This window comes from Rhinopithecus bieti, unplaced genomic scaffold (assembly GCF_001698545.2).
Source record: "Rhinopithecus bieti isolate Rb0 unplaced genomic scaffold, ASM169854v2 scaffold_14455, whole genome shotgun sequence".
Classification (NCBI taxonomy): domain Eukaryota; kingdom Metazoa; phylum Chordata; class Mammalia; order Primates; family Cercopithecidae; genus Rhinopithecus; species Rhinopithecus bieti.
The window spans coordinates 801,550-820,039 of record NW_016807905.1 but is presented as its reverse complement, the minus strand read 5'-3'; the positions used below and the strand labels follow the sequence as shown (position 1 = coordinate 820,039).

General features: G+C 51.6%; 1 protein-coding gene across 1 annotated transcript; it reads right to left on the bottom strand.

Annotated features, from left to right (window-relative positions):
• Positions 1 to 596: 596 nt before the first annotated feature.
• BPIFB6 (BPI fold containing family B member 6) lies at positions 597 to 13,782 on the bottom strand. Its single transcript, XM_017884089.1, is given in 17 exon segments — positions 597 to 659; positions 1,347 to 1,423; positions 1,827 to 1,890; positions 2,691 to 2,736; positions 4,543 to 4,610; positions 5,342 to 5,455; positions 5,457 to 5,522; positions 5,910 to 5,963; positions 7,130 to 7,306; positions 8,151 to 8,242; positions 9,002 to 9,062; positions 9,530 to 9,593; positions 9,762 to 9,911; positions 10,360 to 10,464; positions 11,569 to 11,668; positions 12,926 to 13,033; positions 13,709 to 13,782. Coding segments are annotated over 16 exon segments (1,401 nt in total). The 5' UTR covers positions 13,026 to 13,033; positions 13,709 to 13,782.
• Positions 13,783 to 18,490: the final 4,708 nt, after the last annotated feature.

Below are 18,490 nucleotides of genomic sequence, written 5' to 3'. Positions count from 1 at the left end.
CTCAATCTCATCAGTGCAATGGGGACAGTTCCCAGCCCTGTCAACTGCTGTGAGGATTAAAGAAGGTGGTGACACAGGGAAGGCTCCTGGGGTAACAGGTTCCAAGTGAATAGAGCCATCTTTAAGCTGCCAAGATTTTGCACATAGCTAAGGTAGGAAGAGCTTTGCCACTTGCTAAACTGTATGACCTTGGACAAGGGAGTTGGCCTCTCTGTGCCTCAATTTCCTCATCTGTAAGGTGGGGATGACACTTGCCCTCCACCCATAGAATTATTGTGTAGATTAAATGAGATGGTGTAAGTAAAGCCCTGGGCATGGCACTGAACAGGTACTCAGTATGTGCTCAAGAACTCCCCCAAGCTGTGACCAGCTGCCCTCCAGATCCCAAGCTGGTCTTAGACCCCAAAGCCCACCAAAGGGAAAGAATAGCCACACACAGATTTGTCACTTAAAAAAATAAAGAGATCGAAGCATCAGATATTTGTAAGAGCCTTTCTCTTGTTTATTGGCAAGGCTCCAGCCTGGACCTGATCCATTCACTCCTTGTCAAAGGAAGCAGCCACAAGTGGTAGGGGGCCAGGCCCACCTGGTTCCAATCAGGGGGGCTCCTCCATGGGGTGCAGGCGGTTGGCAGTAAGCAGGCAGCTGGCAGGGTAGTCCTGCCATGGTCAGCCAAGCTTCAAATCCAGCATCAGAGCATTCTGGCAAAAGGCAAAGGGGTAGGGGAGCAATGACCAGGGACCACCTAGGCCTAGGGATGGAATGGAACTGGGCCCCTTGCCAGGACATGGAAACCAGTGTGGCATTTAAACAAAGGTTGCAGTAGACTTGCCTTGTGACCCTGGGGAGGTCTCTTCACCTCTCTTACCCTCAATTTTCTCAACTGTTAAGTGAGGACAAGCACCCCCACCTCCCAGAGCAGAGAGATCAGAGAAGAAAAATGTACATTTACCACTCCAAGCTCAAAGGCTGGCATGCAATACAAAGCTAATATTTATTGAGTACTTACTATGTGCCTTTAGGTAAATGATCTCAATGAAGCATAACAGCTCTATGAGGACAATATCTGTATTATCATCTCCTTTTTAAGCACCGGAAAATGGAGACACAGAGAGAGATGAAGTAATTGGCCCAAGATGGCAGAACAAGAAAGTAGCAGAGTCCAAGTATCCTTCTATGGAATCCCTGGTCAAGGAGGGTTCTAGGTTTTGAGAAGCAGGATTATACCGATGGCCTCCTGCCCTCCCAGGCTCTACCCCTTCGAGTTTGAGAGAGGTAGGCTCTTGCTCATCACTCATTGGCTGACAGTGTTGATTGACATGACCTTCCCCAACCCCTCCTCTCACCTCCACTACATCCAGCTCAGCCAGGTTGTAATTCATGGCCAGAAAGTCCGGGAGTGGAAGCCCCACTTGGAGCACATCTGAGAAATAGAGTAAGAGTCATATCAGTCTGACTGCTGTGCAGTTGATTAAAGAGTGGCAGCCTGGGATAGGGATAGTGGGAAGTAGTGCAGTGATTGATTCATGATGCCTGCCAGCTATACAGGCAAAGAGCTAATAAGCCTGATTTGCCATGTATTTACATCCCAGGTCAAGATGTAGGGTTATGATATGGGGCTGCGTCAGAGCCCAAATTGTGGGAGAGGCATTTGTCTTCAGACAGGTGACATTAAGACCATATTCACTTCAAAGATTCAGCAATTATCTTCCACCCCCTTTTAGCTTCCCCCATCTGGAGCCAGTGATAGGGCTTTGAGACCACCCAGGTGGCATCCCTTCTTGCTTAAAGTGCTTCTTGGCACCATGGTCTTTTGGAGCCCTCACCATTGACAACTGGGATGTAGGCTTCTTCGAGATAGTCGGTGATGAAGCCAGTTAATTCCTTCTCCTGGAGAGAGGAAGAAAGAGAAAACATCCACATTCCATTCAGTCCAATACCATTCGACAGATCTTTTTGGTCCTCTCTGGCTAGGCCTGGGGACCACAGAAGTGAATATTAGACACCAAATGGTTTCTCCAGCTGGCATCAAAACTGGGCCTGGCCTTGGCTCTGTTTGGACGGTAGACCCATGCCCATCACCTCTGCTTAGTACCTATGACATGTGGGGCCATGGTGCAGGAAGAGGAAAACTCAAGAGACAAGAAGTGGCTTTGTGGACCCCACTCCTGATCCTATAGAAACTCAGTAGCTTTGATGAGTCACTCACTTACCACCTGTCTATAGCTGAGTTTCCCCATCTTTGAAAGTGAACTGTAATCACACCTGCTCCCAGGTGAGGGTTTCCATGAGGATTAAAAGAGGTTGGATAAAGCATACCATCGCAGAGTAAGTGATGGTGGTGTTGGCACCTACTGGTGTCAGGTTCTGTGTTGGGCCCTGAGGCTATAGAGACTAATAAAATAACAGCTTGGCCAACCAAGGCCAACCTAGGTTCCCACTGTTCATGACAATGTTTTTAAAACCAATCCAGGGAGATGTCCAGATTCTATCCAGAAAAGGAAACAGGGATTCAGAGAGGCTAAGGGACTTTCCTGAGCTCACATGGCAAGTCAGGTGCACCAGGCCTCACAGTGGCCTTGCTCTGTTCATCTGCCTCCATTTCCAGGCCTCGGCCCTGCAGTTCCAAGGGAGAATAGGCCCAGTCTTGTCCTCATGCTGGACCAGGCAAGAGCACTTGGGACACTTACATTGAAGTTGCCAATCGATGAGGACTTCCGGGACAAGCTCAGTAATCTGTGGGGGAGTGGGGAAGCAAGCCAGGTGGGGAGGGGAACGAACCATCAGAGCCAGTGGCCCTGGCCCTGGAGAAGGGGGTCCCAAGCACCCCAATGCCTCCCTGATGCAGGAGCTCCCTCTACAGTCTTCAGACCAGGTGCTCCTGAGTCTGCTTGCCTGCGGCCTGTGATGGGACACTCACCACCTTTCATTACAGCACATGATTTCTCAAAGCTCAAACCAGTAGACTGGTCCTGACTCTTCCCTCTGGGACCCCCATTTGTGTCTATTGCTCCTGCTCAAGGCCAGCTATGCAGAGGTTTACAGCCCAACTGGGCAGTCTCAGGTCCTTGCAGGACACAGAGCAGGAGCTCCTTCCCCCGACCCCCTCCCCTGCACAACCTCCAGGAGGCACTAACATATGTTGGCACCAGAACAGGCCATGTGATGACCATCTGGTGGCTCTGTCCTTCTGTTCTGTATTCCAGTAATACGTCCTCCATTTTCCACTCTGATTCCAAGTCATTCAGATGAACTGAACCCAAAGTCCCTCGGGTGAGTCTATGACCCAGGCCTGGCCAATCAGAGCATATTCCATCTCTCAGTCAAGTGACTGGCTTAGAGTTGGTCATGTGACCCAAACTACATCCAAGCCTTGGTAATTTTGTCAGAACCACTGGACAAGAGGCTTCACTTGCCAGGGTCACTCTGCCACCCTGAGGGGAGAAGTGCCTGAGAATTTACCCAACAAAGTGGGTAGCAAAGTCAACAGGAAGAGGGAGATAGATTCTCGAGGAGTTTGTTTGTGTGCCTGGATCCAACCACAACTGAAGGCAGACCTACCCCTAAAGTTAGGCCAGGTGTGGTGGCTCACGCCTGTCATCCCAGCACTTTGGGAGGCCAGGGCGGGCGGATCATGAGGTCAGGAGATCGAGACTTTCCTGGCTAACATGGTGAAACCCTGTCTCTACTAAAAATACAAAAAATCAGCCGGGCGTGGTGGTGGACGCTTGTAGTCCCAGCTACTCTGAAGGCTGAGGCAGGAGAATGGCGTGAACCAGGAGGCGGAGCTTGCAGTAAGCCGAGATTGCACCACTGCACTCCAGCCTGGATGACACAGCGAGACTCCATCTCAAAAGAAAAAAAGAAAAAAGAAAGAACTACCCCTAAAGTTTTCAATTATATGAGCCAGGGATTCCCTTTGGGGCTTAAGCCAGTTAAAGTTGGAATTCTCTCTCTTGCAACTGAAAGAATCCTGACAGAATGAATCCTGAGGTGCTTCATTATTAAGGCAAGTACAAGAATTAATAGGGACTGAGTATTAAGCTAAGATGTTTGTAGTACCCTCCTCCCAAAGTGTAAGAATGAAATAGGATAATGAATATAATGTATGCAGCCAGTGCCTCCCATGTAGAGAGAATTCCGTAAATAAATGTTAGCTGCTATTAGTATAAGGAAAGGCTTTGTGGAGGAGGTGGCATTTGAGCTGGACCCTGACTCTCAGGGGACATGGGAATGGCATGGGTAAAGGCTTATTAATGGAAAAGGGGACGTGATGACCAGATTCACTGTAAAAGAGCCTAGGGGAAGGGTGACGGTAGAGGTGAAAGAACTGAGAAGGGCCTTGAGTACCAGGCTAAGATTTGAGAAAAGATTATGCAGACAATGGGGAGCCATTGAGGGTTCTAGAGCAGGAAGAGTAACTAGAGCAGCCTCGTAGTTGGGGGTGTGCTGGGTGGATCAGCTGGTAGTGTGGGGTGTGCTGCAGCGGAAGGCCAAATGTGAAGGTAACAGGGATGCCAGCATGGGGCAGCAGGGTCCTACCTGTCCAAAGAGGTGGCCATCTGCAGCCGGTTCTCACGCACTGAGTACTGGACTTTCAGATTGAAGTGCTGACATGGTGGGGAGGAAGCAGGGAAAAGGCAGTGTGTTCCCCACCATCAGGGCTGGCAAAGCCAGAGATGATCACCCTCCCAGCACCACCACAACTGCCAAGACAAAGCAGGGGATCTTCTCTCTGCCCATCCTCAGGAACTGTACCCAGCCATCTCCCCATAGCCCCAGCCCAGGGTTCTCATCCCTCCTTATCCTGAGCCAGGGCAGCACCCCCCAAAATACCTGGCACTGTCAGGAGGTCTCTGCACACATCATACTATTGATCCAGGCCTTTGCACATGCTGGAAACTCTGCCTGGGGTGTCCTCTGTCCCCAGTCTCCCTGGTAAGACTCTTTGTCCCTAACCTTTCTCTGGCAAGCTCCTACTCAACCTTCAAAACATAGCTCAGCTATCACCTCCTCTTGGAAGCCCTTTGTGATTTCCCCAAATTGGATTTGGGATCTCCCTAGGCACCCATAGTCCCTTCAGTGTACCCTTCACTGCCTTTGTAGTTGCTGAAGAATATTGCAGGGAGGAAAGAGAAAGGAAGGACTAAGCCACTGACCCTCCATTTGCTGGGCTTTCCAGCCATTCCAAGGTTTAATGGCAGAGTCAAGGATCAGACATAATCAAAATTAACTGAGAACCCTCTGATCCATGACTTGGCTATCAACTAAAAATCCCATCCTCCAGCCTTGAATATCCAAGAGCTTGGGAATAAATGGGGAAGGGAACAATTTCCCTCACCACTTCTAGGAGAAAGAGGGACATTGGAGCCTTGCCCCTCTGCCAAGCCGCAAACATCTCTAGGGTGCCGTGGAAGTGTAGCAGGCTCTTGCCTGTCTTCATAGTGACCAGTGACCTTGGGAGGCTTCTTTATCTTGATCTGGGTTGTCAAGGGCTTTGACTTGGGATAAGCTACAGACACCTACAGAAACCAGAACACTTCACTTAGGGCCAGTCCTTAGACTATTGGCTTTGGTTGAAATAAGGGCTCCCTCAAGACATAGGTAATTTCTACCTTGGACACAGGAAGTACAATATGCAAAGGCCAGGATGTGTCTATCAGGAAATAAAAGAAACAAAAATACACAATCTGGCTATTCTCTAATGGACATAGAAAGTACAATGCAAAAAAGTAGAACTGTTCTCTATGTTGGACTCAAAAAGTACTTTATGAAGAAGAAAAGATGTTTCAACATTGGACAAGCAACATGTGGCGTGAAAAGCTGTCTCCCAAGTCCCACTGGAGGACAGACTGGAGGACAATAGGGCAGGACAGAGTGCAGTGGTGATGAGGAGGTGGGGCACTCACTTCAGGAATGAAGCCAGCCAGTGTCTCAGTGGTTTGTGGGGGCAGCTCACCAATCTACAAAATAAAAGTCAAGGTTAGGGTTGCTAGAGTCTTCCCTGGCCCATCCTAACAAACATCTCCACTGATGTAATAAGGTGTACCCTTTGAGGCTCCCTTCATCACGGTACTTACCACTCTGAATTTAACTAAATATTGTGCTTTCTGGGTAGCCCAGGTGATGACTTACACATTTCAATGCTCATAACTCTTAGCACAAGGTCAAATGCTGAGAAAATGTTGTTGGATGAAAACGCAGGAAGATACATGGGAGAGTGGTAGATGTGATGGGTAAAGGGGATGGGTAGACCTATTTGGAGATGAATAGACAGATGAATGGGGAAATGGATAAACAGATAAGTGGGTAAATGGGTGGGAGGATGATGAATGGATGGATGGGTAGGTGGAAATCTAGGGAAGAATACATGGATGGATGATGTGTGGATGGAAAGATGGGTAGTGGATGAATGAAAGGAATAGTGGATAGGAGGATGGGTGGAGGAAGATGGTGGAGTAGAAATGATGAAATGGATGAGAAAAATAGATGAATGGACTGATGGGTGGAGGATGGATGGGAAGGGTACATTGATGAATGGTAAACAGATGTGGGAAGATTAATGATAAGGATTCAGTGGGGAAAGAATGGACAGGTGGGTGGATGGTTGGATAGATGGATGGCTGAATGAGTGGATGAGTAGGAGGATGGATAAGGGAAAGTTGGGCAGATGTAGTGGTGTCTGGGTGGTAAAAGGCAGGTACATACATTCATTCATTCAACAGTATCAGACTTTGTAGTAGGTGTTATGTGGATGATGTGACGGGATGGATGAATGCTAGTAGGAAGGATAGAACTTAGGGTGCGAATCCATGACAGCTAGAAAGATGAGAGGGTGGGTAATGCTTGGATAAAAAGAAGGTGGATGGATGGCCAAGATATTAGAGATGCAGGTTGATAAACGGTTGGCTGTACGGACAGATGGATGTACAGATGAGTAGATGGTAGTTATATGGACAGAGGGATGGTGGGTAGTGAGATGAACTTCTGAGACAAACTCAAATCAGTCCTGCATCTTCCAGTCCTAGTGTCGCCCACAAGGCCAGGATAATTTTCGTAATAGAAAAACTAGGCAGGGACTGCATTGCAATGGACAGAGGCAGATGGGATGGGGAACTGGACAGCTCACCATCGTATCCTGGACGTTCACATGAAAGGACTTCTGCAGAAGGGCGAGCTCTGCGGAAAGGAGGGCGTCTGGGAGCAGCAGCTGCGACGAACCTTCGGCATGACCCTTGGGGAACACGAGGGCCTCCCCGGCATCAGCAAGCTTGATGGTTTTGCCCTTTTGCTGCTGCACCACAGGCTGTGGGGCAGCCGGAGGGAGACACTCAGCCTTGGCCAAGAGGGATGGTGGCCAGGAGTGTCTCAGTCCTCCGAGCAAATGGGGCTCCAGCCAAACCCAAAGTCAGCAAATCAATAAATGTTATTAATAGAACCACAACGGGCTACAAGTGGGCCAACCCTCCCAGTGTACGGGTGGGTAGACTGAGGCCTGGGAGGATAAGGGAGTCCGTCACTAAACCACTGGCACTTTCTCCTAGCACTGCTTTGGTAGCCTCAGTTGCTCTGAATGGTTGGGGCCTTCATTTATTCAGAACATGATTTCTGCCTTGTTCTCAAAAGAAAGAGGCAGGCAGAAGTTGACACGGAGCATGTAAAAACCCTGCTGGAGGAAGACTTCACAGGGAGGTGATGTCTTAGCATTTTACTTCGCATTCCTGGAAGATGCATCTCACCCCTTCGCCTGGAGCTCTGGAGATCTGGGTGAGGGCCCAGTTCTGACACCAACTCACTGCAGAACCCTAGCCCAGTCCTACCTTCCCCCTAGGCCTCAGTGTTCCCATCTGTACAATGGCAGGGTGCAAGTGGGTGAGCCACTCACTAGGAGAAGCAAACAGCCTAGCGGGCAACATGAGTGTGAAGTCAGCAGCCTCAGAAGCCATCTAGGGCATGAAGGTTCACATTTAGAGCAGAAAGAGGGAGAGGCCCAGGGCCCACAAACACACTCATGGCATTGACCTCCAGGGCTTGAGGGGCCTCCCTCCCTCCACAGCCCTAGTCCAGCCACCTGTCCTGGCAGAAGCAGCACCCACTACCCAGACCAGTGAGCCTGAGACCCCAGCTCCCAGGTGGCCCCTGTCGCTTACACTGAAGTCCAGTTGGATGTAGCTGGCTGTGGTGGCCGGTGTGGACGTCAGGACATATTTGATGGTGCCCATCTGGCCCATGGGCATGGGGTCTGTGTGAAAAGGAGGTTCCACTAAAAGAGGCACCAACCCCAGGTACAGCCCAGAGAAGCTGGCACCAGCCAGCTGCTACCTACGCCTGTCCCTCCATGTGACTCAAGGCAAATTGCTTAGCACCTCTGGGCCTCTGTAACTTCATCTGTAGAATGGAGGCCATGGTGCCTGGCCTGGAAAATCACATCACTCAGCCAGCACAGAGCTTGAGAGTTCACCAAGGGCCGTCACTGCTTGGACCTTGCAACAGACTGGCATGGTCAGGATTATCAGCTCTATTTCACAGCTGAGCAAACTGAGGCTGAGAAGAGTGAAGTGACTTTTCCCAGTCCACACTGCTGGGGACATGAATGAGTTTTCTTCAGTCCCAGTCACGGAGGTTTCCTCTCTCCCTCATTGGGACCCCAAAATGATGGAGGCAGTATATCCCCTCAGCAAAGGCAATTCAGGCATTACCACCAGCGGGATTACTATATAGGCACGAGGCTTGTGGATGAGCAGAGAAGGGCTGCTGTCTCTAGAGTCTTGTGGGGCTTGGGATGCAATATTGGATAAGGAGATGAGAGAAAAGGAGCCCAGATTCCCTGGGGACTTCAGGCTTCCCATTGGGACAGTAGGGGGTTGAACATCATGACCTCAAGCCTCCTCTAGTCCCAAGCCTGGGCTGGAAGCAGGCACTCAGATGGGGAATGGGACAGCAAAGCCATCTGTCCTGATGTCCCTAGGTAGGGGCAAAGTGTGAGCAGGGCTACACTCACCACTGAGGTTGGTCCACTTCTTGTTCACATACACCAGGACCGCATCGATGGCAGGACACATCTGGAAGCAGAGAAGGTACTGGGCTGAGAGGGTCCCTGCATGGAGAGCCTCCACACAGCTGAATGGTACTCCATGGGGCATCCCAAGAGCCCCGGTGAGATAGGGGCCGGTGAGGAAACTGAGGTCCCAAGTCCCACAGAAAGTCAATGGCAGAGCCCGGACTAGAGTGCAGATCTGTTGACCAAATCAAAGTCTGCAAAAATTAGCAGGGACTCTTTCCCTGGGACTAGACATCAAAGCAGGGTTGGCAAGCTGTGCATGCAGGCTGTCATTTTCTCCTCCCCTGTTCATGGCAGACATCACTACATGATTGTGGCACTTTCTTCCACTGAGCCAGCCACAGTCTCAGAACACTTCCCAGCCACTATCAGCCAATCAGGGTCAGCACCCAACACGAAATGCATTTGCCAACCCTTGCCTAGGCAGTCCCAGCAACGAGGGGTGGTGGCTTTCTCTGGGCCACTCACCAGCCCAGGGAGGACCTTGTGCAGTGTGCTGTCCAGGAACTTGTTGACCACCTTGGGCAGCATGCTAGATGGACACAGGCAACAAGGATAGGTGAGCAGGTGCATCAGGGCAGGATTTTAGGCACAGGATATGAAGGGGCATGGTTAAGGAGGCTCCACAGCTCAGGAAGTGACATACCGGGGGGTATAGCAATACGGACCGGCCTTCCTCCCCAGCCACAGAGCCCCTCACTTGCTAGGCAGGTTGGTCTTCACATTGACCAGGATGACCTCACAGCCCTCACTCTTGAACACAGGGAGGCCAGTCTCCTCATCCCGCAGAAGCTGGTTGGTGGCTGTGATGTTCAGGGCCACAGTGATCTCCATGTTCCCTCCCATGAAGCTGGAGGACAGAGCACACAGGCACCATGGGCATCTCTGCCATGGTGTCCACCCTCCCTGCCTTCTCTTTGCTCACAATCTCAGCAGCTGAGAGGGGGAAAGGGTAGGAGACCACCCCTACAAGACAGGTCACACGACCAGCTTTTCTCCCTCCCTCTTTGTTTCGGTGAACCCCTACACATCCTTTAAATTCTGCTTTGCTGTCATTGCCTCCCCAGAACCTTTTCTGACCATCCCCCACCACTGCTCAATGCTTCTTCTGCCCTAGACCAGTCACTCACTCTGTGATTGTGCTTAGGTTTGGTTCCTGACAAAGGTAGGGACCAAGTCTACATCATCCCAGATTATAACATTCAGATGGTACGCAGTAGGCGCTCAATAAATGTGCATGTAAGGATGAGACAGGAAGGCTGTTCTCCTCCCCACTGCCCCTCCCCTGCCACACTCACCTCTTGACAGTGATGGTCATGCCTGTGGACACACATTGGAAGATGCCCACTCCAGGTACAAAGTTCAGTGTGATGATGGGCAGCTGGACATCCTTCACCTTCAAACTGGGAGGGACGGGCAGCCACACCAATAAGATCTGAGCAGGCAAGACCCAGGACCTCCACCCACTTCTCCACCACTTTACTGGGAGGCCTTTCCATAACCCCAGCCCCCCATCCCATGTCACAGGGGTAAGCCTGCCTCATGGGGCCATTATGAAATGCAAACAAAAGGCTGGACACGAGTCAATTTGTATATAGAAAGCACTCATTATAGGGAGGTGGGACACATGGCTGACTCTGTGTGACCTTGGGCTGTGTCATTTCCTTATGTGGGCCTCAATTTCCCCATCAACAAAATGGGAGGTTTGCTTAGATCAGGGTTTCTCAAAAGTGGCACTATCCACATTTTGGGCAGGATAATTCTTTGTCATGAGGCTGATTTGTTCATTATTGGATATCTAACAGCATCTCTGACCTCAGCACACTAAATGCCAGTAGCATTCCCCCAGTCCCCACAACTTGTGACAGCCAAAAATGTCTCTGGACATTGCCAAATGTCCTATTGGAGGCAAAATCACCCCTGGTTGAGAACCACCAGTTGAGATCCAGGGTAACAAAATATGTGGCACGCATACCCCAACTTGCCCATCCTGAGCTCTTGGCAGACATTGCTGGTTGATCACAGTCCTAGTTCCTGCTGAGTGCAGAGAGTGCCTCAGAGCCCTCCCAAGTGCATCGTTTCAGGCAGCCCCTACTGATCAGTCCCATGTGGCACTGGCAGAGGAACCAGTTTCCTCTTGTCATTAGATGATGGTTGACACCTTTCCAGCTCTACCATTTGAGGACGTTTTCATTTAATTTCATGTACATTCAGTGAGCTCATGTTGCATGCAGAGTTGAAATTTGACTTTCCAACCTCATTTCCTCCTCAAAATTACTCTGCTCACTACAGGGCAGAAATTTTCCCCAGTGAATGACTGAGGAGGTCCAGGCACAGGCAGGAGCAGTGACCTACCCAAGGCCACACAGCAAGACAGCACAAGGCAGGGAAGAGACCCCACATCCCTCACCAGCTCCATTACCTGGCCTCCTGAGATCTTGGGCACAGCATTCCCCGCCACCCTCTGCCCTAACCACCACCCTCCAGCTCCCCTCACCCCAACTTACTTGGTGATGCCCTTGATCGGCTTCATCCCTGGCTGTTTCTTGCCTGCCTCAGCTGCCATCTTCTCCAGGATATGACTCTCATCCATGGCGCTCTGGACCTCTGGAGTGGAGACACTTAGTTGGAGAGATTATCCCTGGGCCAGTCTCTCAGGCATCCCAGGCCACTCACAGTCACTGTGCCCCACCCTGGGCTGGACGATGGCAGAAACCCAGAGATGAGTCCCACAGCACCCCAGCCTAATGGGGGAAGATGGAGTCACCAGCAATGGCAGTGACAAGCTGTAGGAGCCACACGAGCGTTTAGGCAGGAAGAGAAGAGCTGGGGAAGGCTTCCAGGAGGAAGCGACAGATCAGTTCGTCCTTGAAGGGGGAATAGTAATTTTCAGCAGGAAGCAAAGGGATAAAAGGTATCAGTCTGGGCAGAGGGCACAGCAAAGTGCAGAGGTGGTTGGGAGAGAAGATGGCACAGTGAGAGGAAGAGGACAGATTCAGCATGGCTGGAGGGTGAGGACAGACATGACAGAGAAACTGGAGCAGTTTGTAGCGGGCATGAAGTGAAGCTCTTGAACCCTAGGGTACTGATTTTGTCCTGTGGACCAGCCACTCCCAGGCCTAGGTGATTAGGGGACTCCTCCGGGGACTTGAATGCAGATTTTGGGCCTGAAGCAGAGAAATTCTGATTCCCCAAACCTAGAGGCCCCAACCCCAAGTAACACCCCACCAGAAACCCCTCCATTATGGCCACAAGCTAATTCCAGAGAGGGGGCAAACACTGAGTTGGTAGAACAGTCATTAGCCTTTTGTACCTGGATGGGACTCCCTTTCCCTTGTGCTAGTGGAGTGGCAGGTGGAGGCGGAAAGTACATTTTACTAAAGTCTCCTCCAAGAGATTTTAATCTCACATTTTATTCTGTCCTGCTAGGGACAAACTGGTCACCCTATTTTACATTTCTTTACATTTATTTCACCTTTACAGATGAACAAACAGCAACACAGAGAGGCCAAGTAACTTGCCTGAGGTCACACAGCAAGTTGTTGCTGGGATTTGACGCTTGTCTGTCACTCCCACAGCCCACTTGTGGCTAAACACCCCTGCCATCAGGGCCAAGGAGAGACTCCAAAGGAGCAGGATTTCCAGCTCTGCCTCTAACTTGAAGAGGGAGCATGGGAAAATCACCCCATTTTCTCTGGTCCTTGGTTTCTCCCCTCTGTAAAGTGGGAGAATAATAATAACTCTTGCTTATAAGTTTACTTTGAGCTCACAGGATGCCCCAGGATGCGCAACCATGAGCAGCGACTACCTACCATCTACCCCAAGCACCGCCTCCCAGCCGCACGCCCGGGCCCACAATCTCACCGCGGTTCATGATGTCCATGCCCAACCGCAGCAGGGCCCCAGGGTCAGTTCGCGTGCAGGTCAGCAGGCTGCAGAGTGCCAGGCACAGGATCCGCAGCATGGCGCCACCTGTCCCGAGGGGCCTGAATTGGATGCAGCCCACCAGACCAGACCCTGGCTCCCTTGGGGACCTCCTGTCTCTGAACAGATTGAGCCCCCTGGATGTTTCTGGGGTCCAAGAGGCTTTGGACTCCAGCCAGTTCAGCAAACATAAGCACTGCCCTCTCCCAAGGGATTGAGGAACCCCCAGATTAATCACAGGGCCTCTGGAGCCACGCCCAGGTAGCTCATTTCCCTCTGTAAGCCTCAGTTTCCTCATGGGCATGATGTGTTCTGACCAGCCTGCAAGATGGGGTTAGAGGAAGGTTCAACTGCAGTTTTTCATGGGTTCAAGGGCAGCTCAATGCTGGAGCCACAGAGAGAATTCCAGACCTTCCCTGAGCCTCACACTGTGTTGTGGGAGTGGGGAGTCCTGTGTTCCCACCTTGCTCCTACAACCAGTGCCCCACCCCGATCTCTTCCAGCTCAGCTCACTTCCATGTGGAACTCAGAAAGCTCAACTCAGAGCTCTGAAAGGCCCCTTGAGACATCACCTCACCGATAGAGAAACTGAGGCACAGACATTAGGTGTCATGGCCAGTGAACAGTGAACTGAGTAAGGACCTCCCACCCCAGACCTTTTCAGGTTTCCAGGAAAGTCCTACCCCAACCCTGGGCCCATAGAAATCTCTCCCTCTTACTTACCAAGACCTGAAACTCTCCCAACCAGGGACCAAGCGTATATTTCGGTTTTGAGGTTTGGCTGAAAAGAATGAAGGCAGGGCCCCTGGGAGCAGGACCTGTTTCCACCCGGAGAGGGGAGGTACCGGCCAGACTCTCTTGCTCTCAGCGGGCTAAGTCACTGCGGGCTCCCCTAATGCACAAACTAAGATGGGCCCTTACCATGGGCCTCCCTTCCCAGTCTGAGCCGATGCCTGCATTCATTCACTCATTCACTCATTCATTCATTCGGCTCACATCTATTGAGTGTCTTCTATGTGCCAAGCAGACCCAGCTTGTCTTTTTTGTCTCTGTGGCAGAGACAGCCCTGCTCCTCCTAAATCCTAAAGTCTGGCAGGGAATGAGAAGCAATAGCGTGGGATGTGGGATAAAGGGGTCAGGAACAGACTCTCTACGGAGGAGACATTTAGGCTGAGACCTGAGGGATGAAAAGGAACTTAAGTATCAAGAAGCGTTCAAGCCAGTAGTCAATATTCACTAAATGGAAGATATATCTGGGTTTAAAATGACCCACAGTAGCGCTTCTCGACCCCCATGAATGCACAGGCGTGTGCCATGACATATGCTCACGTCCCTGCACACCCCATGTCAAATCTTTTTGAAAATCATCCCCAAAGGGGCTGTGAAATTCTGAGCCAGGCAACAGAGCTGGGAGGGGCTTGGTGAAGGTCTCTTCCAGCCCCAGCCCCATCTCACAGATGGGGTGACTGAGCCTCACCCCAGTCTCCCATGCCCAGGCCAGAACTGATGCCAGGCGTTATGGTCACTCGGCACAGGGTGTTTTTTTTTTTTTTTTTTTTTTTTTTGCCCTCTCAGAATAATAAGTGGCTTCAGGTAACGTGGTCATACAGGTGTCTCTGGGACAAATGGCTAATGCTAGGGTTTTGTTTCTGAATGTGCATGTCCTAAGCTGTCCCTCCCTTTTAGAATGCCTTCCCTCCATCCATCTATCACCGGCTCAACCCTCAAGTCCTAATTTCAGCCCTTACCTTATCTACCACGAAGCCTCCCTCAACCCCTTACTGCCCCTGTCCTCAAAAATCACAAATTGAACCCGACCGTGCAAATAATCCACCCTACCTGTGATGAGCGTTTCCTGCTACCCCAACCACCCTCATCCTTTGCTCATGGTTTCTCCCACCAGAAGACCCTTCCTCCCTTTCTCTGCCTGGCACATACTCCTAGATGCCCTCCCACTCCTGGGTGCCCAGCTCGGCTCTGAGCGCCTACAAAGCAGAGCCTGGGGTTCCCCTCCCTAGTCTCCCTTCAACCTCAGATGGAGCCCAAGGGAGACCCATTTCATCTGCTGTCTCCTTGATCTTTTCTTACTCCCACAGCATCGGAAAATTGCAATGCCCAGTGGTCACCTGTGAGGTGGGGAGCACTGGTTGGAGGTGAGGACATAGATCCAAGCCCTGACCCTGCCATCCATTTGCTGTGTGACTTCAGGCCAGTCTCTTCCCCTCTCTGGGTCTCAGTTTTCTCATCTGTAAAATGACAAAGCTGGATAAGACAGTCTCTGGGGAGAGCTCCACAGGTAGGGGACTGTCCTTACCTTGCTGAGCTCAGGGAAGTTCTGCAGATGACTGACCCCTTCTTCCTGACCCTGAGCTGAGGAAGCCCTTATATTCGGGAGCCTGATGAATGGCTTGGAATAATTAAAGGCTTAATAAGGCCCAGATAATTATCTAGAGGCTTGAAGAACAGGAGCCCCATTGCTCACGTGACGTTTCAGTCTGTTCCAATGTAAATAGCGTGGAAGACAAGAGTGGCTGGGAATCCTGGTGGCTGCATAAGAGCGGGTACCAGGGGCAAGATGTGGCTGCGCAAGCGGCCATCAGTGATCACACTGTTCCCTCTCCTAGACCCAGCACCTCCCACAAGTCTGGGCACACAGAGGGCATGCATTTGTTTCTTCGAGAAACATTTATTGAGCACCTACTGTGTGCCATGCCTGTGCAGGGCACTGGGTTTATCTCAGTGAGTAGGCAGTTGGGCTTCCTGTCCTGAGAGAGTTTCTGGTGGCCAAAGGGGGAGACAGGCACTGTGCAAGTCAACAACCGCAAAGCCTATTGTTCCCGAGGGAGGCAAGGGTGATGAAAGCTACTAAACCAGAGAGATGGGACAGAGATGGAAGAACAAGGTGATCATCAGAACCCGGAGACCCGTGAGCAAGGGTTGTTGGAGCTGATGCCAGTGGGTGAGCAAAGACAGCTCTGCAAGACAGGGGCAAAGGTGTTTCAGACAGGGGCCAGCAAGTGCACAAGGCTTAGGAGATGCTGGCTGAGCCCACTGGGGTTTGTGTCCCCCAAGGTTCATTCACAGGGGGCACAAGGAGCTAATGGCTAAGTGAGGTGTCTTCAAAGGGACCCCCTGAAGATGCTATCATGCAGGACCAGGTGGGGGGGTGCTTTCCCTCAAGATCCAAACCTGGGAGAACTGAACGCAGGGGTGACTTCAGAGGCACAGGGGGAACCAGTCACAGACCTGGGACCAGGCGGCCTGGGGGTTTTCAGCCTCTGTTCTGCCCATCATGAGCTTCTTGGGGAGGCTTGGCTCGGAGGCCCCTTGAGGGCTTTTGTGCTTGAGGAACAGTCCCCAGGAGGCTGCTGGGGGCCTGGAGTTTTCCTTTCCCACCCCACACGGACTCCACAGGTCCAGGAAGATGAAGGAAGCCACTGTGCTCGTGTGCACGTGGGGCCACTGAGGCGAAGCGAGTGAGGGCCTGCCTGAGGTCACAAGCCGTGGCTGAAGCCAGGCTGGGAAGGATGAGAGCAGGACCCAGGGTGGCCAGACGGTCTCTACCCTGATCCAGGCCCTGAGCTGCAGGAGCCAGGTCCACAGATAGCATCGTCTTATCCCTGTTGACCCGCCCCCGACAGACAGACAGACAGGACTTAAATCCTCTTACTGCCCACAGATCCACCCTGGTGTGTCTTGACTGCAGTTTCCTGGCTCTCCCTGCCTCCCACCAGGGCCATCTGGGTATTAAGGAGCGTATTTGGGGTGGACAGCAGAAAGGACATGGGGCGGGAGAAACAGCAGAAACCCCTTGAATGAGTTCAGGGACCTGACCCAGTCCCAGCCACTGCCCTTGCAAGCTGTGTGGCCTTGGGCAGCTCCCTCAACCTCTCTGGGCCACTTTTGTTTAATCCTCTTTATGATGGATGAGGGAGTAGAACTCTATACTGCTGCCAATAACAGTAGGACCCATGTACTGTGCATTCCCCTGTACCAGGCATCACGCTAAGTGTTTATTTACACTCACCTACTTAATCCTCAGAACTACCCTATGAGGCGGGCACTTCAGCAATTTTCTCCATTTTATAGCTACAGAAACTAAGGCTCAGAGAAGTCAAGTCATTTGCTCAAGGTCATACAGCGAGTGAATGGCACAGCTGGGGGTTCAATGTGGATCCAAGGGCTCCAGAGCCCAGGCCAACACCTTCCAAGGTATACCCAACAGGGCTCCTCTCTTCTCCCGGGCCCCAGAATCGCCCTGCCTGGTTCCTTATAACGCCCTCCCTGCCTCCAGCTCTAAATTCAGTCATGCTTCCAGGACCAGCCAAGGCTCCTTCCTCCAGGGAGCCTTCCCTATCCTCCTTTCCTCCCTCTAACTCTCAGACTCTGGAGACTGGGCTGGTCCTGAAGCTCAGTGTCATCTTTTCCCTTCCCCACTGACCCGCCAGGGACCCAACACAGGGGACTCCAAGTCTAGCAGCCCTCACCTGCCTATGAGGATAGGGCTCTCCACATGGCCTGCCCAGGGCTTAGGGTTGAGCTCCACCGTCTATGTGTGCAAACAGCTCACTCGCTGCACATTTATGATGCACTTGTGTGCTGGGCTCTGGGAGGGGTCAGGGAGGCACGGTGGAGAAGGAAGCCATGGACACCAATAACCATGGTGTGCAATCAAAGGGCATCAGAGTGATTGGGGAGGAGGGGTTTGAAGACTGAAGCAAGGCAGGCAGGTCACCCCACACTGTGGCCAGGGGAGACTGCATTTGAGCCGCTGCGTGGGGGTAGCAGGCTCCAGTAAAGACATCCCATGTTGGGCAAAGAGCCTAGCAAGGAAATATGCAGGGTAGACATTCAGGGCGAAGAGTGGGCCATGCAAGTGGACAAGTGAGAGATTTGCAAAGGAACCTGAGCTGGGAAAACACAGACCTTTTCTCCTCTGCCCCATTGTGTCAGTTAGCAATTTATTACCGCCCCTCAGCTCTGAAAGCACATTTCAGTGTATGTTCCATGATAAGCAATGGGACTCATTTAAGCATTTCTCCTTTACAGTGAGCATGATGTCAACCTTTCTCAGGAGAGGGCAGTGCACGAGGAAGAGGCTTCCTACAATTTCCAGTGTGGGTTGTGGTTGGCTATGTGAGTGTGTGCAGGTGAAGCCTGTCCCAGCCATGGGTCCAGAACTCAATCCCTCTGCAAACTTGCAGCTTCAGCCTGGGGCCAGCCCTTCCAAACAGAAATTAGAGCTCACCCTAAAAAAAATACCCTCATCCATCTGGCCCAGCCCCTCTGAAGGCCTCCTGCCCATGCCAGTGCCCAGACTCCTCTGTAAGTAGCCCCATGTCACCTCTATCCAGTCACCTATAGCCCAGAGAGCCACACCCTGAGCTGTTCCACATGCAAGTTACACCCCAGCGCTCCCCTCTTTCATCCCCCCATGCTGCTTGCACACTGGTTCCCAAGGTCTTAGTTGCCTGTTGTTTGCCCAGAAACTCTAGGCCAGCTCAG